The sequence below is a fragment of the Toxorhynchites rutilus genome, chromosome 2 (genome assembly GCF_029784135.1).
Source record: "Toxorhynchites rutilus septentrionalis strain SRP chromosome 2, ASM2978413v1, whole genome shotgun sequence".
Lineage (NCBI taxonomy): Eukaryota > Metazoa > Arthropoda > Insecta > Diptera > Culicidae > Toxorhynchites > Toxorhynchites rutilus.
The window spans coordinates 262082261-262102618 of NC_073745.1; the positions used below are offsets into that span (position 1 = coordinate 262082261).

The following is a 20358-nucleotide window of genomic DNA, read 5'->3' on the forward strand; positions in this document are numbered from 1 at the left end:
AACGCAAGTCGATAAAGATGGGTCGACATATAACATATAAGCGACATATAAGAATTATCAACGTGACCGATTTGATTCAATAAATCTCACATTCAAAAAAATATTTCTGTTGCTTGTATTGTGGACCACATAATGTATGGATGGGCTCGTCTGGGTCGTCTATAAAGTCAGAGGAATGAATAGCAGGAAGTTCTACATATTCCGAGTATTCGACCATCTCAAGGAAAAGCATCCTAATATTTGTTCGAGAAATAGAGAAAAATTATGGATGTATGTTGTGGATATATTTCTGATTAAATCAAAAAGTTTGCTAATTGATAATTCATATTTGTTTATTGTTTATTATTAGACTGTAATGATTAGGCTGTAAGCCCGTTGCCCTTCTCAAAATGACCTTGAAAACAGAAAATATACATTTAAAACTTATACATTTAGTTGGTCTCTTAAAAATAATCTTAATTTTCTTCGAATTTCTTCTTTTCTTACCGAAACTTCATCTTGTAGCAAAGTCGAGTTTGGACCGTACAAGGTTGGTGTAAGTTTTTAGAATTACATTGTAACAAGGTATATCGAACAGTACGGTGGTATTAACATATAAATTACCTGATGTTGACAGTACATTTATTCACACAATTCATTTCATTTGCAACCTTAAAAACTGCAATTCGGTATTGCAAGTATTGTTTTCTATGTATTGCCTTGATGTAAACACAATTTGACTAGTTTTAGTCAGGTACTTGAGCTAATTGTGCTAATCGTTTAAAGTTTAAAGCTTCTTAAATACAAAAAAAAACTGAACTGAACTCCGCTAGGTCTAATCCAAGAACAATTTAGCTAGAAAACGCAAAACAACGTTTTAAAAACTTCTTTTCAAAAAACTAATCCAGTAAGCAAGTTAAAATATAAGGTAACGGATTAATTGCACTATTTGCATCTAATCAACACTAGGTAATCAAGAACCGTTAACCGTTAAGATAGGACATCGAATGAGCAACTTTATAGTCCAGCATATCAGAGAAACTGATTGAGAAGCGGGAAGCCATACTGAAATTAGAATTAGAATTAGAAATGAAATAAAATAAAATAAAATACACACAAATAGTCAGTGAAATTTTACAAAAATCGTTTTATTTGTTCGAAACAATCTTCCTGCCTTGAAGGACGTATGCTTTATTTATTTCTTTATTTCGTCAAACTACAGTAGACAACAATTACATACATTGTATTACAATTACAATTACAATATACTTAATGAATAATTTATAGCTATATTTATGAAAATCAATTATTAGAGGTATCATAAAGTGACCAAATGGTCAGAGGTCTAACGCGGGACACAAAATACAAAACGTTATGTATATACGTTATGTGAGCATAAACCATAGTTTAGCGAGTCTAAACTGATCAGTATAATTTCTTTCTGAGTATCGGCACTCAGTTGTGATTTTTCGGTGGTTTAGATTGTGTTTACGCCCGAAAATAATTCGCTCAATCAGAGCATTTACGCCTGGCAAGCACGATTCAAATTCTTCAATTTTCTTCAAATAACCAAATGGAATGCTCGATAATTCCAATTCATTGGACTAATTTCGGATGGCGATGAAAGATAATTTATAGGAACAAATTTTCTTTAAATCTTACGTTCATTAAGTCTATAACAAAAATGATTCAAGGTTGTTGAACAGCAGCACTGTCAAGCAACTTGATGATTTTTCCATACTGCAAGCTCCACCCCACAGCGAAGTAGTTGGACATACTGGGGCACTTTGTGTCCACCAGATATAGCCAATCGGCTGGAGATAAACATTATCGCGAAGACCACCAACCTTCCCAACATTCCCTAGCTGCAACCGATAGAAAACTTTTGGGCGAATGGCCAAAATAGAGAGACAGACGTTGGTGGTCGTAAAATAACTAAAAGGTAAAATAACACGCCGATATACATCTTTTCGTCGGCCATGGTTCAGGCAACTCTGCCTCTTCCTGTCGAGTATACACTAGTTCTTCCGGCTTATTTAAAACGTTAAGCCCTGACCGAGCTAGGGAATCAAAGATGAACTTTTCGTCTGACTCAGGTTTTTTTTTATCTTCGCTTATTTTTCGTCAGCCTATTTCCGCCACTTTAGTGCCAATCACCGACATCAGGGAGGCGACTCCACCTATTCCTACCTATCAGACTCAACAACTCATGAGCCGGGCCAACTTCTTTTACTTCCCTTCCGAAGGAAGACGTAACCAGAGGTTTTTCACCTCAGAAAATCCCAACGACGCCAGCTGGGATTGAACCCAGGCCAATCGGATAGTGAGGCTGTTACGCTAACCACACAATCACTGGCGCCGTCTGTCTGACTCACGTTGGTCCCTGCGGATTAATAGGGGACTTTTATAAAAATCATTTTCCAATTATGTTGCTGTCGCTTCCAGTTGACACTCTCTAAACAAAAAGCCCAATGTCGGTGCGATGAAACCAGCTCAACGTATTAATCATTGGATGCATTAGAAGCGCGCTTGAACAGTAAATAAAAGTTTTTTTTGAGGTTCATCCATTTAAGAAAATCAACATGATCAAATTGTGATATTGAAATATATTGATATCGCGGGACATTTTCGTTTATTTTGCCAAATGCGGGACGTTTCGCGAGGCGAGACATGTTGTTGAAAAGTCTGGTCAGTAGTTTAAGGTATCATGTATTTTGTATTAATAATGAATTACGAAATGCAACGCACCAAACATATATGACAAAACGGTAATTAACGAATACAATGACCTTTCAGTCAATGACTTTTTCAATAATTTCTTCGTCATTGTCACATCAATTACATTACTGTACTTATTGTATGTTCTCATCATTTTATTAAGTGGACCATTCATAGCATATAAAGTTCGAAATTAAGTTGGTTTGAACAAATCTCGTGCTCGCAAGGCTCGTGTTCGTGCATAAAAATTTAGATCTTCAAGTAAGTTTTCAGAACTAATCCTGTGTGAAACCAAGTCAATTAAACATGAAATTGTGGCATTTTCTCTGCGTTTTTCAATATTTATGTTGTCCAAAATAACTTTATCAGGGCAAATAATAAAAATTGTATTTGTACTGATTCTATTCGATTGGAGTGCAGCTCTTGATGGGGTGCCCATACAACACTGCAATATTCTAAAATAGATCTTACAAAACTTAAATACAATGTTTTTATTGTGTATGGATCTCTGAAATTGTAACTAAATCTTTTTATGAAACCGAGCATACTATTTGCTTTATTGATCATTGTATTGTAATGTTCGCCAAAAGTGAGTTCCGAATCAAGAATTATACCTAAATCTCTAATTTTGACGCATCTCTCTACAGTTTCAAATCCTAGAGAACATATGAAGTCATAAGTTTCATGTTTTCTAGTATACGATATAATATTACATTTTTTTACATTATTATCTAAAAGACTTTTCACGCACCATTCGAAGAAAACATTTATTTCTTGTTGGAAAATCACAAGGTCACTACATTTGGTTTCTTCCATGTACAATTTCATATCATCAGCATATTATATTTCATTTCATTTATTTATTCACATTTACATCTGTCAACAGGTTCAATTACAACCCAAATGATACAATAATTATCTTAATCTATCTTACGCTATCGGTTACGGAGGAGGCAGCTTTTTATAGATTCTCTCGTTAAATTGAAGTCAATGAGTTCGATTTGGTCATTAAATACGCGAGCCATGTTTGCAACGGGCTCATGGTAGGCATAGTTAGTGCGCGATGTTGGAAGACGAAGACAAACGTGACTGCGTAGATTTTTCCTTCTGGTATTGAAATTTATTTGTCGTAGTAATCCTGAGCAATCGATATTCCCTTGTAAGAGATCGAAAACAAACAGAGCTTTCGCTGTATTGCGTCGCTCGCAGAGCTTGCAGCGATCTACGTAGCTGGGGAGGTTCTGAGGATCATTCCAGGGTAATCGACGTAGAGCGAAGCGTACAAATTTGCGTTGGACGGACTCAATTCTTCGAATGCTGTTGTCGTAATAAGGAGCCCAAACTACGGATGAGTACTCCAAGATCGAGCGAACCAGCGAACAGTATAAAACTTTGAGGCATTGTATGTCGGTGAAATGTTTGGTGATACGAAACGTAAAACCAAGAGCTTTTGATGCCTTGGTAACAACGTATGAAGTATGTTCTTGGAGCGTTAGTTTCGAATCTAAAATGATTCCTAGGTCCTTAATGTTTGTAGTTCTATTCAACGTCGATCCATGAAGCTCATAATCGAATTGTAACGTTGATCGTTTCCGAGAGAAGGAGATGACAGAGCACTTTGAAGCGTTGAGCGACATACGATTGGCTTCACACCAACTGGCAAAATTGTTAATTGTCCTTGTAAAAACACTGCATCTTCGTAGTTCTTCACGCGCATAAAAAGATTAAAGTCATCCGCATACATCGTTGAGGTACAGTAGAAAAATTAAAGGTCCTAGGTGGCTTCCCTGTGGAACGCCCGATGTTACTTCGAATGGGGGTGATATAAAGTCACATATTTTCACACACATCGTACGACCGGTCAGATAAGACCGCAGCCAGAGCAGCAACGATCCATTACAGCCGATTCGATGCAATTTGGCAATCGTGACCTGATGATTAAGTTTATCGAAGGCCGCTGAAAAATCAGTGTATATTGCGTCGACTTGATATTTAGATTCAAGTGCTTTAAATATAAATGACGTATATAGCATCATATTTGTTGAAGTTGAGCGTTTAGGGAAAAATCCATGTTGTTCTTCGACTATGTAGCTTTTACATGCGTGTTGGATGAAATCGAGGAAATTACTTCGAAGAGTTTGAAAATGGCACATAAGCAAGCAATTCCACGGTAATTTTTGACAAGTTTCTTGCTCCCTTTCTTAAACACAGGAAAAACATAGGACTGTTTCCATGCTTTGGGGAAAACTCCGCATTGTATAGAGCGGTTGAACAATATTGATAACGGTGAAGATAAACTATCAGCGCAGCGTTTTAAAACAGTGGATGGAATCCCATCAGGACCAGGGCAAGATGGTGCTTTCAGCTTCGAGCAGGCGTTGTGAGCAGTTACAGCGTCAATCACAGGATGAGGACCAATCTCAGGTAGACTTGGTGTATTTACAATTGCTTTTTGAATGAGGTTGTTACTAATCGTTTCAGTTTCGAAAACATGACTGAATTGTTGACGGAATAAGTCAGCTATGTCAGGTATCGTAGAGGCTTCGTCTTGTTCGTCAGTCATGACAGATGGTAAATTTAAGTGTTTAATTGCATGAATTGGGCTTCGAATTGCTTCCGCATCCACCGTATTCTCCTGATTTGCCCCCTCAGCGACTATTTTCTGTTCGCAGACCTGAAGAGAATGCTTGAAATTTGAGAACGATGATGAAGTTATTACCGAAACTGAGGCCTATTTCAAGGAATAACCTAGTACTATAAGTACTATAAAAATGGCATCGAAAAGTTGCTAAATCGCACTCGAAGGTAATTATGTTGAATAATAAATTTGAATTTTGAAAAAAAAAATTTACTGTGTTACCTAATAAGCTTTTCAGCCGAACTGTTATTATGGGCAGCTTATCGGTCAAAAGTTTGTCGTTGGTCGAGTTGGTGGAGGTGATGTCCTAACCAAGTTTATATTTTATTTTTCCAATAAACTCGCCAGAAAGCTTATGATCTGGCAAAGTATTTGCGGCTGCGGACAAAAAACATAGATTTTCTTGCTTGTTTCTTGACTGTGTATTTCAAAAGGTACAAGCAAGAGTACATGAAATAAAAACGTATTTTTCCGTACATTCAAGTTCACAATATACCTTTAAAGCTTTGGCCAAACTTGGCAAGCTGCCACTACAGCGGAGAAGTACTACAGGGGTATCAAGACAACGGCCCAATTGCCCGCCCAATTGGGTAATATTAGGCAATGGTCAGAAGAAGTGGAACGATGGCGCTGGATGTGACAGCGATGACCTTCATTTTGAGTACTCAATATTATTATTTCATTAACATGGTTCCGAGATAGATACGTTTTTTTTTGCGTTCAGATATTGAATGACTCAAGATTTGCCTTGGATTCCTGCAACGAATCACGAATTTGTTCATCACACGGAAATCAAGAAGGTGCTCCAGGAAGAATTCAGCAATCCATCAATAGCCTCAACAGACCTCTATGCTGGCCAAAAAACCTAGGCCGTCAGTACGTTTGCAATTCATTCACTCAGGTACAGTGTCGAGGTGCTGAAGTGGATGAAAACAGATTTATATGCAATTGAAAGAGTATGCACCTTCCAAAGTCGTCAATTTACACATGTTGGAGGAGAAAGAGGTGTCACATTTACCCGAATACCATTCCCGTTTACCAGAAGAACGTGCAATCGAATGTTACACTTACTCGAGGAACATTTAGGATATTGTTAGATACACTTGTTTTATAAATATTATTTTTGCTTGCAAAATCTAATTGAAAAAAAAACTTGCAATAGATCAGAGCTCATCGGACTTTATGAATGAAGAAAAGAGTGTATTACCGCTGAATTTTAACTCTACACTTTTGTGATAAGTGAAAAATCTTATGGCGCACACCAGTGAACCAACATTTCAAATCAAATTTTATGACATTTGTCGGATGGCAGCCTGGAGAGTGGTGAGCCGCTTTTTTCTGTCACATTTGATTGAAACCATCATCGAAGAGCACACCCAAACTAGCGTTGGCAGAAAACATTTCATCTTTGGCAGAAATGATGCCATTCCGTGTGCTAGAGAGTCAAATGCGCAAATAATGAGCTGTTTTAAAAGATTAAAAATGGTTTGTATGTATGCGAGCAGACACCTTTTCTGTTTTCTTTTCTCATTTCATTTGGGATTGTGCCAAAAAAAAAGTCCATACTACGTCAATGGGGATCGAACCAAGGCCGGCTGGAATGCAAAGCTATTTTACACGACCACGTTATCCACATGATACTTCAGCAGTTGTTCAGCAAATACGTGATAATATTGCACCTGATTATATAATGAAGTTGGAAAGTGTTTTCTAATAGTAGAAAAGGAGCGCATGAAGGTGAACAATATCTATCTCGGTCTGGGCCGTGTATGTGGCAAGGTATGCGGAAAGCTTACTTGTCTTTTGTTTCGCTCGCTCGTATTAATCTTATATTGCTATACCATTTATATTATACAAATGCTTACCAGTATTTGTGAGTCATGACATTTTCTGTTATGTTATGTCTAATTTAATGTCATAAATCGGGATGACAAAACATGACCTAAAAATCAATTTTGGGTGCAATATTCCAGTGAATCAAATTTCCAGACATTCGTCGAAAAGCTACTGTCATTGCGCGTCTAGTTTTTTGCCACTTCGAATATGTGGAATTTCGTACCAACGAGAGTGTTTTTGCGGGGAGTGTTACTTGATTAGCTCACTATGAAGAAAAAAGCTGCGGAAAGTTATCGCATTTTGGTGGAAGTCTACGGTGACCATGCTCCAACTGAGCGAACGTGTCAGACGTGGTTTGCATGGTTTAAAAGTGGTAATTTTGGTTTAAAAGTGGTAATTTAAGACGAATAACTTTCCGGACCGCCAAAAAAGTTTGAAGATGAAGAATTGTAGGCTTTACTCGATCAAGATCCGTCACAAACGCAACAAGAACTTGCAGATACACTTGGAGTAGCTCAGTAATCCATATCCGATCGTTTAAACGCAATGGGAATGATCGAAAAGATAGGACATTGGGTGCCGTATGAATTGAAGCCACAAGACGTCGAACGCCATCTTTTCACGTGCGAACAACTGCTTCAACGGCATAAAAGAAAGGGATTTCTTGCACCGAATTGTTACTGGCGATGAAAAGTGGGTCTATTACGACAATCCTAAACGTATGGATACTCCGGCCATGCATCAACATCGTCGGTCACGCGGAATATTCACGGCCAGAAGGTTATGCTGTCTATTTGGTGGGACCAGCTGGGTGCGGTGTACTATGAGCTGCTAATACCGAATGAACGGGAGACCTCTACCGACGACAAATGATGCGTTTGATCCGTGCACTGAAGGAAAAACGGCCACAATACGAGCAAAAACCCGATAAAGTCATTTTGCAGCACGACAATGCTCGGCCACATGTCGCGAAACCGGTCAAAACACACTTGGAAACCTATCGTTCAATATATTGCGCACTTCCAGTAAACAAAATATCTTTTCTCTGTCGTGCACGTTCTTTTAGCTTCATCGTCACTCCATGAGCGACTCGAGATATTAATTAACTTGACTAGCTTGTATTTAAATTGATGTTTCATTATTGAATTCGAAACGCACTCACTGAAACTAAAATGAATACAGCGAGGTAGTGCAGTAGGCCAGCATGAGTAATCAGTTACTAGCGCCGGTTGTGTAGTGGTAAGCGTGTCTTCTGTGTCCTGACTCTTTCAATAATACTTTTTTGAAACAATCCATTTTTCGATTGAACGTACGAGTGTCCTTTCGCATGGTCAATCGAACAATTTGAATCGTCCATGACAGCTTCTGCTTTCCAAATTGAAAGGACACGATAGCAGTAATTAACACTAGAAAGACCGAAACTTAGTATATACCTTTATTGCCCAAAAGCAGTCAAAATGACTGCTTTGTGAAAGAATGTCTGATGTGTAAAGAAATTGATTCAAAATTAATTTTCAATGTTTTTTATATCATTTACAGTCACATAACAAGTTATTAGTGAATATTAACAATAAATACATTATTTTACTCAAAAAATTATTTTTGCACTATTGATGTATTTTTTTTTTTTTGAAAATGAAAGTGGTAATCTTCTCATGTGTGTTTTATTACTTTTATAAATTTTCACATAATCATGCTTAGAATCTTGAACAGCTACTCTTTTATTTAGTCCGCTTTTATATACTGTAAGAACCAGGGTTGCCACATTTAATTCTGTAAAATTTTCTGAAAAAATCTGTACATCTGTATTTCTAGCCAAAAAATCTGTATCGGAGAGATAAGGAAAAAAAATGTAAAAAAAGGTTTATTTTCACTTTGAACTTATTTTTCTTATTTATGGGTAGTTAAAGTCGTGTCAATATGAAAGTTTTTCGTCTCTGATGTTTTGCATGGTTGTACTTTGCCTTAAAATTTTTCTTCAACTTCATTTTTGACGCTCCTCCTTCCGCCGATACATAGTTCTCAAAATAGTGTCTATAGTTGTGGGAACCAACCTATTTCCGGACTTTGTTTTGAAAAGCAAAAATATTCGCTCAACACATACTGATGAATGTCGTCAAATGTCTTTTTTTCCAATTTATATTTGTAAGGCTCAATCGCATAAGCTTTGCGGAGCCGCAAAACATGTCTTACGAATGACCAATGGATACAAAAATTTCTCATCACGCCTCTGACATGCACCGGCTGGGACCAAGTTATCTCCGAGTCACTCAATTTTTGCCCCATAATATTCGACTTAAGTAGCCTAAATTCGTAATCCAGGCCTTGTCTATTACCTGTTTAAACGAATTGAGGAAATTTTGGAATCAAATCATCAAGGTTTGGTAGCTTGAGAAAAAATTTAGAGGGTTTATCTAGGCTGCAACTATGTTTCACCAATGCAATATAGAAGTCTCGACAAATCGATTTGAAGATCATCTTCCTAGCTGCATCCAATCTTTTTTCAACTTCTTGTGCATCGATACCAACGCAAACATCCTCAAGCTTCTTCAGAAAGTCTTCAAAATCTTTAAAAAATCTTTTTAATTCTTTTTAAAATCCTTCACATCAAGGTCAGCATCAACAAATCGTTGCACGTAGCTCTCCAAACATAAGTTACCCAACATGATCAACAATAACAGTCTTCTCCAACAAAAGCCTCATTGCGCTGCGTCCAACTTTTTTTATGAATCAAGGTATCAAGGTAATCAAGGTATGTATGCACAGTAATAAACTTAATATTAAAAATTGAATTTCAAAAAAATCTGTAAATTCTGTATTTTTGCTGAAAATCTGTAATTCTGTATCTGAAATTTGGCAAAAAATCTGTAAAATACAGAATGTTCTGTGTATGTGGCAACCATGGTAAGAACACAATTCTCTGATTAACATAACGTTTGATAAGTTGATTTGGATAGTTCCCTTTTGTTTCCTCTGATGGTTTCAACTAGAATTGTTTTTTTGTCAATATTTTTGTCGCGAGTGACATGCACGGGAAAATGCCATAATTCTGTTTTTCAATCTTTCCTCAAAATTCAGCAAAACTCGCCAGAAAGCTTATGATCTGGCAAAGTATTTGCGGCTGCGGACAAAAAACATAGATTTTCTTGCTTGTTTCTTGACTGTGTATTTCAAAAGGTACAAGCAAGAGTACATGAAATAAAAACGTATTTTTCCGTACATTCAAGTTCACAATATACCTTTAAAGCTTTGGCCAAACTTGGCAAGCTGCCACTACAGCGGAGAAGTACTACAGGGGTATCAAGACAACGGCCCAATTGCCCGCCCAATTGGGTAATATTAGGCAATGGTCAGAAGAAGTGGAACGATGGCGCTGGATGTGACAGCGATGACCTTCATTTTGAGTACTCAATATTATTATTTCATTAACATGGTTCCGAGATAGATACGTTTTTTTTTGCGTTCAGATATTGAATGACTCAAGATTTGCCTTGGATTCCTGCAACGAATCACGAATTTGTTCATCACACGGAAATCAAGAAGGTGCTCCAGGAAGAATTCAGCAATCCATCAATAGCCTCAACAGACCTCTATGCTGGCCAAAAAACCTAGGCCGTCAGTACGTTTGCAATTCATTCACTCAGGTACAGTGTCGAGGTGCTGAAGTGGATGAAAACAGATTTATATGCAATTGAAAGAGTATGCACCTTCCAAAGTCGTCAATTTACACATGTTGGAGGAGAAAGAGGTGTCACATTTACCCGAATACCATTCCCGTTTACCAGAAGAACGTGCAATCGAATGTTACACTTACTCGAGGAACATTTAGGATATTGTTAGATACACTTGTTTTATAAATATTATTTTTGCTTGCAAAATCTAATTGAAAAAAAAACTTGCAATAGATCAGAGCTCATCGGACTTTATGAATGAAGAAAAGAGTGTATTACCGCTGAATTTTAACTCTACACTTTTGTGATAAGTGAAAAATCTTATGGCGCACACCAGTGAACCAACATTTCAAATCAAATTTTATGACATTTGTCGGATGGCAGCCTGGAGAGTGGTGAGCCGCTTTTTTCTGTCACATTTGATTGAAACCATCATCGAAGAGCACACCCAAACTAGCGTTGGCAGAAAACATTTCATCTTTGGCAGAAATGATGCCATTCCGTGTGCTAGAGAGTCAAATGCGCAAATAATGAGCTGTTTTAAAAGATTAAAAATGGTTTGTATGTATGCGAGCAGACACCTTTTCTGTTTTCTTTTCTCATTTCATTTGGGATTGTGCCAAAAAAAAAGTCCATACTACGTCAATGGGGATCGAACCAAGGCCGGCTGGAATGCAAAGCTATTTTACACGACCACGTTATCCACATGATACTTCAGCAGTTGTTCAGCAAATACGTGATAATATTGCACCTGATTATATAATGAAGTTGGAAAGTGTTTTCTAATAGTAGAAAAGGAGCGCATGAAGGTGAACAATATCTATCTCGGTCTGGGCCGTGTATGTGGCAAGGTATGCGGAAAGCTTACTTGTCTTTTGTTTCGCTCGCTCGTATTAATCTTATATTGCTATACCATTTATATTATACAAATGCTTACCAGTATTTGTGAGTCATGACATTTTCTGTTATGTTATGTCTCATTTAATGTCATAAATCGGGATGACAAAACATGACCTAAAAATCAATTTTGGGTGCAATATTCCAGTGAATCAAATTTCCAGACATTCGTCGAAAAGCTACTGTCATTGCGCGTCTAGTTTTTTGCCACTTCGAATATGTGGAATTTCGTACCAACGAGAGTGTTTTTGCGGGGAGTGTTACTTGATTAGCTCACTATGAAGAAAAAAGCTGCGGAAAGTTATCGCATTTTGGTGGAAGTCTACGGTGACCATGCTCCAACTGAGCGAACGTGTCAGACGTGGTTTGCATGGTTTAAAAGTGGTAATTTTGGTTTAAAAGTGGTAATTTAAGACGAATAACTTTCCGGACCGCCAAAAAAGTTTGAAGATGAAGAATTGTAGGCTTTACTCGATCAAGATCCGTCACAAACGCAACAAGAACTTGCAGATACACTTGGAGTAGCTCAGTAATCCATATCCGATCGTTTAAACGCAATGGGAATGATCGAAAAGATAGGACATTGGGTGCCGTATGAATTGAAGCCACAAGACGTCGAACGCCATCTTTTCACGTGCGAACAACTGCTTCAACGGCATAAAAGAAAGGGATTTCTTGCACCGAATTGTTACTGGCGATGAAAAGTGGGTCTATTACGACAATCCTAAACGTATGGATACTCCGGCCATGCATCAACATCGTCGGTCACGCGGAATATTCACGGCCAGAAGGTTATGCTGTCTATTTGGTGGGACCAGCTGGGTGCGGTGTACTATGAGCTGCTAATACCGAATGAACGGGAGACCTCTACCGACGACAAATGATGCGTTTGATCCGTGCACTGAAGGAAAAACGGCCACAATACGAGCAAAAACCCGATAAAGTCATTTTGCAGCACGACAATGCTCGGCCACATGTCGCGAAACCGGTCAAAACACACTTGGAAACCTATCGTTCAATATATTGCGCACTTCCAGTAAACAAAATATCTTTTCTCTGTCGTGCACGTTCTTTTAGCTTCATCGTCACTCCATGAGCGACTCGAGATATTAATTAACTTGACTAGCTTGTATTTAAATTGATGTTTCATTATTGAATTCGAAACGCACTCACTGAAACTAAAATGAATACAGCGAGGTAGTGCAGTAGGCCAGCATGAGTAATCAGTTACTAGCGCCGGTTGTGTAGTGGTAAGCGTGTCTTCTGTGTCCTGACTCTTTCAATAATACTTTTTTGAAACAATCCATTTTTCGATTGAACGTACGAGTGTCCTTTCGCATGGTCAATCGAACAATTTGAATCGTCCATGACAGCTTCTGCTTTCCAAATTGAAAGGACACGATAGCAGTAATTAACACTAGAAAGACCGAAACTTAGTATATACCTTTATTGCCCAAAAGCAGTCAAAATGACTGCTTTGTGAAAGAATGTCTGATGTGTAAAGAAATTGATTCAAAATTAATTTTCAATGTTTTTTATATCATTTACAGTCACATAACAAGTTATTAGTGAATATTAACAATAAATACATTATTTTACTCAAAAAATTATTTTTGCACTATTGATGTATTTTTTTTTTTTTTTGAAAATGAAAGTGGTAATCTTCTCATGTGTGTTTTATTACTTTTATAAATTTTCACATAATCATGCTTAGAATCTTGAACAGCTACTCTTTTATTTAGTCCGCTTTTATATACTGTAAGAACCAGGGTTGCCACATTTAATTCTGTAAAATTTTCTGAAAAAATCTGTACATCTGTATTTCTAGCCAAAAAATCTGTATCGGAGAGATAAGGAAAAAAAATGTAAAAAAAGGTTTATTTTCACTTTGAACTTATTTTTCTTATTTATGGGTAGTTAAAGTCGTGTCAATATGAAAGTTTTTCGTCTCTGATGTTTTGCATGGTTGTACTTTGCCTTAAAATTTTTCTTCAACTTCATTTTTGACGCTCCTCCTTCCGCCGATACATAGTTCTCAAAATAGTGTCTATAGTTGTGGGAACCAACCTATTTCCGGACTTTGTTTTGAAAAGCAAAAATATTCGCTCAACACATACTGATGAATGTCGTCAAATGTCTTTTTTTCCAATTTATATTTGTAAGGCTCAATCGCATAAGCTTTGCGGAGCCGCAAAACATGTCTTACGAATGACCAATGGATACAAAAATTTCTCATCACGCCTCTGACATGCACCGGCTGGGACCAAGTTATCTCCGAGTCACTCAATTTTTGCCCCATAATATTCGACTTAAGTAGCCTAAATTCGTAATCCAGGCCTTGTCTATTACCTGTTTAAACGAATTGAGGAAATTTTGGAATCAAATCATCAAGGTTTGGTAGCTTGAGAAAAAATTTAGAGGGTTTATCTAGGCTGCAACTATGTTTCACCAATGCAATATAGAAGTCTCGACAAATCGATTTGAAGATCATCTTCCTAGCTGCATCCAATCTTTTTTCAACTTCTTGTGCATCGATACCAACGCAAACATCCTCAAGCTTCTTCAGAAAGTCTTCAAAATCTTTAAAAAATCTTTTTAATTCTTTTTAAAATCCTTCACATCAAGGTCAGCATCAACAAATCGTTGCACGTAGCTCTCCAAACATAAGTTACCCAACATGATCAACAATAACAGTCTTCTCCAACAAAAGCCTCATTGCGCTGCGTCCAACTTTTTTTATGAATCAAGGTATCAAGGTAATCAAGGTATGTATGCACAGTAATAAACTTAATATTAAAAATTGAATTTCAAAAAAATCTGTAAATTCTGTATTTTTGCTGAAAATCTGTAATTCTGTATCTGAAATTTGGCAAAAAATCTGTAAAATACAGAATGTTCTGTGTATGTGGCAACCATGGTAAGAACACAATTCTCTGATTAACATAACGTTTGATAAGTTGATTTGGATAGTTCCCTTTTGTTTCCTCTGATGGTTTCAACTAGAATTGTTTTTTTGTCAATATTTTTGTCGCGAGTGACATGCACGGGAAAATGCCATAATTCTGTTTTTCAATCTTTCCTCAAAATTCAGCAGGCTACATTTGTGCATTTTTTTATACACCCTACACCTTTTTTCCGGATATATTTATGACATTTTCATTTCCCTCATTGGTGATCGACTCCTCATCTTTATCTTCAGTGCCAGATATTTCACTTTGAATACAATCTGCCTCATCGTCACATGATAGTTCAGAATTTATTGCATCTGATTCTACAGTACATCGAAGCACTCTTCACTTATGTTCGTTTACTTTTCCTACAACTTATTTTCATTCATCATTTATTTCATTTAGGCCTTCAAAGAAATAAAATAAACGACTTGTTAGAACAAGCATTACTGCATAAAAATTCGAATAACAATTACTGCTTTAGATTTTTGAGAAACTGTAACTTATCAAGTATACGCCCAAAGTGACAATTTTTCATGTACTTGTATGTTATCATGTGACGGTAATCGAAAAAATACAATGCCGAAACTGGTCATATACGAAATTTATTGAATTCAGTAATAAAAGTCTTTTTTTTTAAATTTCTCAAGCAGTCAAAATGACTGCTTTTAGGTTATATAGGTATAACACATATATATCTCCGGAAATGAAGGAGGGGGGAGGTAACTACAGTTATTAATAAACACAGTTATATGTTGTATGAAAAGTCACAACATTCTAAGAATATGTGCTATTATATACATAACAGGTTTCTTAATTGAAATTGAAAAGCAGGCAAAATGACATGATTGGACAATCTAGTGTTAAGGAAACAGAAGAATCTATGTTTCAGTAGGCGTTTTGAATATGTCTATTTTACTTTACCCCAATAGACTAAAATGATTCAAACGAAAAATGATTCTGATTTAAGTGGTAGGAACAAGTAAAAAAATCATTATGATTTCTTTGTTTCGCACATGACAAGCCCTGCTGAATATGTGTATATGATTCCACCAAAACATTGCACAGTATATGCAATAGAAACAGATGTCTGAATCCATCTCAATGTAAGCACCGATATCAACATAAATCATCCATGCATCTTTGTAGCTTGGGCAACAAAATAAAGGATAATTGAACGTGACTGCAACTCGTCAATAAACATAGATATTTTAACATCACAACATCCATCAGTGCCCCATACTCTCCAGCAAATGACACATCTCCATACGTGTATCCTCCTTCACCTTGTTATCATGATTTAAATTGGCTATATCAATAAGCACTCGCCTAATATCAAACACATCAGACCGATAGGCGGTGGGTGCATCCGACCCATTCACCACCCCGAGTTAATTCTTTCAACTTTGTTTACGGTGACTATTTATAGCTATATATACTCCAACTTCCAGCTGAAAAGTCGGAAGATGCCGCCCGGTCGAAATGTGGACGGATCACGGATCGCGTGGCGTGGAGACCAGGAGGAGACCGGAACGCATGGCTACCCACGAGACATGCGCACCACTTGGTGGCGGCGTTTCGACCACCCTCAACAAATTTCGGCGAAGGTCACCCAACTCGCTGTTTGGCATAAAGTTATTCTGTGCCAGAAGTCTTGCTGGGAAGGCCATCAGTACACTGCCGGTTTCTGCCCATCGGGGTCAACCAAAGTCGTGGCTCTAGCCTACCACCGGAGATTGTCGAAAGTAAGTGTTTCTCGGGAGTGATTGCACGAAAAGTGACGCGTGATTTGAATTGTCTACGTCGTGTCGGGTGAATCCTACCAGTGTTATCGCATCTAGCATTAATTGTTCTGTTGAGCATATGATTGTCACAGTCACCGATTGAGTGGATGATTCGTTGTCTGGTAAGAACAATTATGTAACTATCTCTAGGTAGATGAACGATGCGTGTTCGAAGCGTGATATTGTAGTCAATACTATCATGATTCGTTTCTAGCTTGTAAAAAAGAAGCTTTATCTTTAAGTGGAGCAGCTACTGCTGATAATTCAAACCGCGTCCAGCGTCAGAGCATCCATAACACATGTCCAAACATCTTTATAGTGTAGGTGTTCTTAACATCTATCGTATTTGTTCGTGGACAACAGATGACCTTAACCCACTTAAAAAAACAAACTATTGAACGATAAATAAATTTTCTCTAAAAACGTGTAAATATTAGCAAATCAAAAGCTGGGAACAATGATGATGATATACGGGACCATGACTAGAAATGTAGATGAAGCATTTTTTATGTTTTTACTGTGCAACTATTTTTGGTAGTATGCTTAAATAAGTTGAATCGATTGAGAAGGAAGTTAGGCGCTAACGAACGTACGGTCGCTCAGTCTTTTATGATTTCTGTGACCGTTTTCATATTGGAAGAACAGCCAAAGCGATTGAGAAATCTTGAATCAGCCATAACATGTCTCCAAAACCCTAATCGTAGTTCAAAGGCCAAAATAATTGAACTATCATTAAAAAAGTATATCCCTGCAATAATAATTGCAGAAGGCAGTCATTTGAATCATGAATAACGAAAAAAAATAAGATATCTCATATTCTATGTTCCTATGCGTGAACAATGGTCGATTTACTCATTTTTTTTAAATGTAACCTTCGAACGGCTTGATTAATTTGACATACTTACTTTAAATCCTCATGTTTTTGAAACATTTATGCCATAGATAGCAAGCTTCTTGTTCGCGTAATCCGACAGATTATTGAAAGCAAGTCGACGGATTCGACAGATTCCGTTATTTTGTTCATAACATCTTCAATTATTTCCTTTCTGCGTCAGCTTAATGTTTTGCGAAAAATGCTTCATCAATTTTTTTGTGATCACGAGTAAATCGTGCCACTATGTCTAATGAATGTTTATCATTTTCAAAAGCTCGAATTTTCGCAATATAGGCTTTTCAAATAAACAAAATCGTTGAACACCTCTTCTTTTTGGCTTTATCGAGACATCTTTACGAATGTGTTCTAATATATCTCTAAGAATTATTTGTCTTCCGATAGTTTTGCACAGCATCTTTGAACTTGAACATTTAATGCCCTCCACCTTATAATATGCATCAGAAGTTCCCGAAACTGCTGTTCGATATAATTATCATCTCATGGTGTTGAACAGTAGTGGCGAATTGACGCAAAAAATACTATTTTATAAGAATGTCAAATTCGAAAAGTATAATTGTCAAAAAGTATTAGTACTCAATCATTGAAACAGTATAGGTGCATCTTATTTTCGATTGATTTTAATCATTTTCGAAATGATGATCAGAACTCGTAGTGAAGACTTTTAAAAGGCCAGTTTAATTTGAAGTTTTTGATTTATATTTGTTTCAATATTTTTATCACATAAAACTTAATCAAACCAAAGAATATAATGTAAAATAACAGATAAAAGAATAACTGTGTGTATCTTTGAATTACATTCAAATATACATTATGGCACAATGTATGAGAGGTATCGATCCTATGCTTAAGTATTAATGCTTTTCTGCCACATCTTTGTATAACTGGATGAAGTCAGCAAAACTATTTGCGTAATAATCCGGCAGTTCGTTTGGTTTGTCGTGCGAAAACATCATGCCTTTCGTCGTACCACCGCTGAGCACCAAAATCTTCTGAAACCCACACCGTGTCCCAAAGCCCATATCTTGAGGAAGCCTGAAAGAATAACAAGGAATAAAATTTCATTGATTAGGAATCATAAGACAAGACTCGCAAAATTTCTACTCACATATCACCGATGAATAAAGTCCTTTCCGGGTTGGTCACGTTAAACTGTTCCAGCACAAAGTTTGCCAACGCCAAACCAGGTTTTCCGAGTACCAATGCCTTACGACCGGAGGCGCGTTCCAATACATCGATGAAGTAGCCCGGTCCTATCACATCCATGCTGGTATCCAACGGAACGATCGTATCTGTGGCTCCTGCTATGAGCACACAGTTTCTGTTTCGCTCCAGGTAACATTTGGCTTTCATCAGATGCGCAAGGGAAATGTTCACATCAAGGTCCATTACCACGGCCCCGACCTTCGGACTGTCGGTTTCCGCAAAGTAGCTGGTGTATACTCGCACCGAATTTGCCACCCTTTCGTCTGGGAAGCCTTGTGTGGGCTGAAATTAATCAAAATAAGTATTGATGCATTAAAACATGTTATTTGAAATAACTCACCCCATCAAGCACGGTGAATCCTGCATTTCGCAGATAATCCTTGAAAATTTCAGTTCCTATACAGTACACAGCGTCCCGCATGTTGACCGATTTGAGGTACTTGACTGTCGTCAACGCCGGATGCACTATGTTGTTTTCGTTAACCGTGATTCCGAGATTGTTGAAGTTCCGCTTATATTCCTCCATGGTGCGCATCCCGTTGTTGGAAATGAATGCCAGCTTTTTACCCTTGTGCTTGAGCAGTTGCAAGGCCTTGTCAACGTCGGGAATCGGGCCGGTGAAGTTCCATACGACACCGTCACAATCGGACATTATCGAATCGAACGAATCGAGAAATGCGCGCTTCTCTTCGATTGACAGATTCAGCAGATGGCGAATTTGTTCCTTCTTCATGTTGTTTGAAATTATAGGAATGACCGTTCGAATAGTTAAAGCCACTAATTACAAAAATCACTCTTAACACGATTACGTTTGAATCTTTTGGAAAATTTGATTCAATGAAAATGATTTACTTTACTTTATGCCAAAACTGAGGTCCGATTCGATACAGTGCAATCTATCGACTGATGGAACAACCACCGAACAGTGGGTTTATGTAGGCAAATTTCCCATACTTGCCTCCGCGTTTCGTTCTTTCTTTCTTTCCCATGCGAGATTATTCAGGCAGCATATTTTATGCTGTTGAAGCATAGAGTGCACTACCTCAAATTTTGTTTACACGATGATTCTGATTCTTGTTATTGCTATGAGGTTAATAATTTTCCATGAAAAGTGTGCTGTTGGATTGGTCATGTTGTTAATTGTATTATATGGATGATTACAAATATTGAAAGTATAAATGAAATGTTTTTTTTTGTCAAAGATGCTTTAACAAAAAATATTTTCATTCAATCATTTTCATTAAAATTAATTTCACTCGTCTTTAAAATATGAACTAATTTAAAAAAAAAACTTTTATTATTACAGTATTAAGTAAATTATGAACAACATTGAAACGAAATTCTCATAAATAGACAAAACTGATCAGTCCAACGTTCATGAGACATTATTGGAATTTTGAGGTTGTGTTCTATTACATTATATCAAAGGACGTCGTATGTTCAACATTTTTTGTAAACAGTCACGAAAGTTGAAGTGCATAATATTCGTGTGAGACAGGAATTAATTTTGAAGTTTCATGATTTTCTAGTAAAGCATTGCTTTTAACATGAATGTATTAAAAATAACTAATTACTATATGTCTTTATATGTATCAACCCATTGTTTTATATGTCTCAGCCCTGAAATGGGCTATGATATGAGGTTTATTATCAAATCAAATAGATAGACCATTTTTTATGTTCTTGATGTCTTGACATCTTTCAATAAATAAACAATAACACAATTTACGTGCTAGATTCAAGTAACTTCACGTACATTTCATGATTAATCCATTTGAGGCCAAGCATT

At 37.0% G+C, this 20358-nt stretch overlaps 2 protein-coding genes across 2 annotated transcripts in view; one reads left to right on the top strand and one right to left on the bottom strand.

Annotated features, from left to right (window-relative positions):
• LOC129766846 (uncharacterized) overlaps window positions 1-20358 on the top strand; it is a 53047-nt gene that overhangs the window by 19570 nt on the left and 13119 nt on the right. The window contains exons 4-5 of the mRNA XM_055767449.1: window positions 9853-9923; window positions 16139-16432. Of these exons, the coding sequence (XP_055623424.1) occupies window positions 9853-9923; window positions 16139-16432 (365 nt within the window). The remainder of the gene's footprint in view (window positions 1-9852; window positions 9924-16138; window positions 16433-20358) is intronic.
• LOC129769087 (uncharacterized) lies at window positions 18040-19706 on the bottom strand. The gene is made up of 3 exons (XM_055771108.1): window positions 18910-19706; window positions 18472-18851; window positions 18040-18398 (listed from the first exon to the last, which is right to left on the bottom strand). The coding sequence occupies exons 1-3, from the start codon at window positions 19300-19302 to the stop codon at window positions 18218-18220; spliced, it is 954 nt and encodes a 317-aa protein (XP_055627083.1). The 5' UTR covers window positions 19303-19706; the 3' UTR covers window positions 18040-18217.